The sequence below is a fragment of the Salpingoeca rosetta genome (genome assembly GCF_000188695.1).
Source record: "Salpingoeca rosetta unplaced genomic scaffold supercont1.28, whole genome shotgun sequence".
Classification (NCBI taxonomy): domain Eukaryota; class Choanoflagellata; order Craspedida; family Salpingoecidae; genus Salpingoeca; species Salpingoeca rosetta.
Genome location: NW_004754906.1, coordinates 746,425 through 748,947, shown reverse-complemented (window position 1 = coordinate 748,947; position 2,523 = coordinate 746,425). Strand labels below are relative to the sequence as shown.

The following is a 2,523-nucleotide window of genomic DNA, read 5'->3' as shown; positions in this document are numbered from 1 at the left end:
TACCTACACACACACACACACACACCACCACCACCACCACCACCACCACCACCACACACACACACACACACACACACACACACACACACACACACACACACACACACACACACATGCAGGAGGTGAGCAAGCGGCACACGGACAGCTCGCTGTCGCTGCTCGAGGTGCTGTTTGACATGACGCAAGCTGTTGGCGGTGACGAGAGCGAGGATGCAGCCGCATACCTCGACGCCACCTGCCGCACGATGCTGCGCGCCACGGAGGAGATTGTGTTCGCCATCGAGAAGGCCGAGTTTGTGAGCAGGAAGCTCACGAGCAAACTGCAGCGGCAAATGGCGGATCCGCTTGCGCTTGTGAGCGGGGCGTTGCCGTCGTGGTGCGAGACGCTGGCTCGTTCGTGCCCCGTGCTGTTCCCCTTTGAGGCGCGGAAGCAGTTCTTCTCCGCCCGCGCGTTTGGCATTTCCCGGTCCATCGTCTGGGTGCAGGAGAAGGTTGGTGGCCGTTGTCTGATGCTCGGTGACCCTGTGCTAGTTGATTGTTAGCTCTTGTTCTGTGTGGTTGACACGTTGTCTGTTTGTGCCTGCGTCGTGGTTGAAGTCATTTGCCAGAGTGTGTGCGGTTGTCACGTTGCCATTGTTGTAGTGCCCATGTGCGACGCGACTCGACAATCACTGACTCACTGCACATCTTCCTACGCCACCCGTCATCACCACCAACCATGACCACCCATCACCACCATCAATAGCGCGAGGCAGCAACGCGCCGCGGGCAGAATGTGAGCGGGAACGAGCCCCCACCACAGGAGTATCAGGTCGGCCGCCAGAAGCACGAGCGTGTCACCGTTCCGCGCAGCGAAGACAAGGTCCGTACGCGTGTACGTGTGTGTGTGTGCGTGTGTATGTTTGTCGTATGTTTGTTGTGCGTGTGCGTGTGTGAGTTTGTGTGTTTGCTGTGCGTTTGTATTTGCAATTGCTGTAGGGCTTTGACTGTTACCCAGCTGCTCACCACGTGCATCCTGGTGTTGGTTCCTTGCTGCACATCCACCCTCCCCTCCCTCCACCCATATCCTGCAGCTGTTTTCGTGGGCGCGCAACGTGCTGCTGACGCAGGCGTCGCACAAGAGCGTGCTTGAGATTGAGTTCAAGGATGAGCCCGCCACGGGTCTGGGGCCCTCGCTCGAGTTCTACAGTCTTGTGTGTGCGGAGTTTCAGCGCAAGGACTATGCCATGTGGCTGTGCGACGACCACTTGGGCACCGCCACCACGACACGCGACCTCGGCCACGGAGGTGCGTTGCGTGTTGTGATCATTTCATGCACGTGTGCTTGTTGAGTTGCCGTTCATGCGCATACGCATCCGCACACACACACACACACACACACACACACATCACGCGTTCTTCGGGCTGTCTGCTTGTTGTGCTATGCAACTCACATACTGCATTCTCTTCCTTTCACCACCACCATCATCATCATCACCACGCGCGCGCGCGCGTGTGTGCAGCCAAGCCGCCCGGGTTCTACGTGCGGCGGCCCGCGGGTCTGTTCCCAGCGCCGTATCCAGAGGAGAAGCTGCCGGCAGAGGTCGAGAGCAAGTTTGAGCTCCTCGGCGTCTTCCTCGCAAAGGCCATGCAGGCACGTGGGCAATACAATGGTGGTGGTGGTGGTGGTGGTGGTGGTGGTGGTGGTGGTGGTGGTGGTGGTGGTGGTGGTGGTGGTGGTGGTGGTGGTGGTGGTGGTGGTGGTGGTGGCGACGTGATGTTTGATTTGATGTTGGTTTGGGGCAGGGGGAAGGCCAATGGCCCGTTGGTACTTGGGTATGGCGTGCCGATGAAGTTATTTGCAGGTTGGTCTTGGTCCCTGCCCGTTTTGTCTGCAGTCTGTTTACACGACCGTGCTGTGCGTGTGCTTGCTTGCTTGCTCGCTACTTGTGTGGTTGCAGGACCACCGCCTCGTTGACATGCCGCTGTCGACGGCCATGCTGAAGATCATGCGGGGACAGGAGCTGGACATGCAGGACCTGGCTGTGGTTGCACCGGACCTCTTTTCCACCATCAAGGCGCTGCATGAGGTGGCCGCACGCAAGCGCGCCATTGATGCGGAGTTTGACGTGCAGGAGGACCGGGAGCGCGCGTACGAGAAGCTCACCGTTGTTTTTGGCGAAAGTGAGTTGTTCATTGCTTTGCTGTGGTTTGCTTGGTTTTGTCTTGTTCACGTCATCTTGCTTTGTTTTGTTTCGTTTCGTTTCGTTTCTGAACTCGGGGATTGTTGGGGGTGTTGCTTACATCGTCGTGTCACCCCTTCCCTGCCCTTCACCATACACCCTTTTCTCTTCAGCGGAGTGCAAGGTGGATGACCTTGGACTGTACATGGTCTATCTCCCGCCATCACGCGTCTTTGGATTGGAAGAGTACCCACTTGTGTAAGTGTGTTTGTGTTTGTTTTTTTTTTTTTTTTTGTTTGTGTGTGTGTGTGTGTGTGTGTGTGTGTGTGTGTGTGTGTGTGTGTGTGTGTGTGTGTGTGTG

At 57.1% G+C, this 2,523-nt stretch overlaps 1 protein-coding gene across 1 annotated transcript in view; it reads left to right on the top strand.

The window, feature by feature from the left end:
• PTSG_12883 (uncharacterized protein) overlaps positions 1-2,523 on the top strand; it is a gene marked incomplete at its 3' end in the record, with an annotated part of 15,526 nt that overhangs the window by 11,876 nt on the left and 1,127 nt on the right. The window contains exons 26-31 of the mRNA XM_004989644.1: positions 120-491; positions 746-862; positions 1,074-1,287; positions 1,503-1,633; positions 1,941-2,163; positions 2,336-2,418. Of these exons, the coding sequence (XP_004989701.1) occupies positions 120-491; positions 746-862; positions 1,074-1,287; positions 1,503-1,633; positions 1,941-2,163; positions 2,336-2,418 (1,140 nt within the window). The remainder of the gene's footprint in view (positions 1-119; positions 492-745; positions 863-1,073; positions 1,288-1,502; positions 1,634-1,940; positions 2,164-2,335; positions 2,419-2,523) is intronic.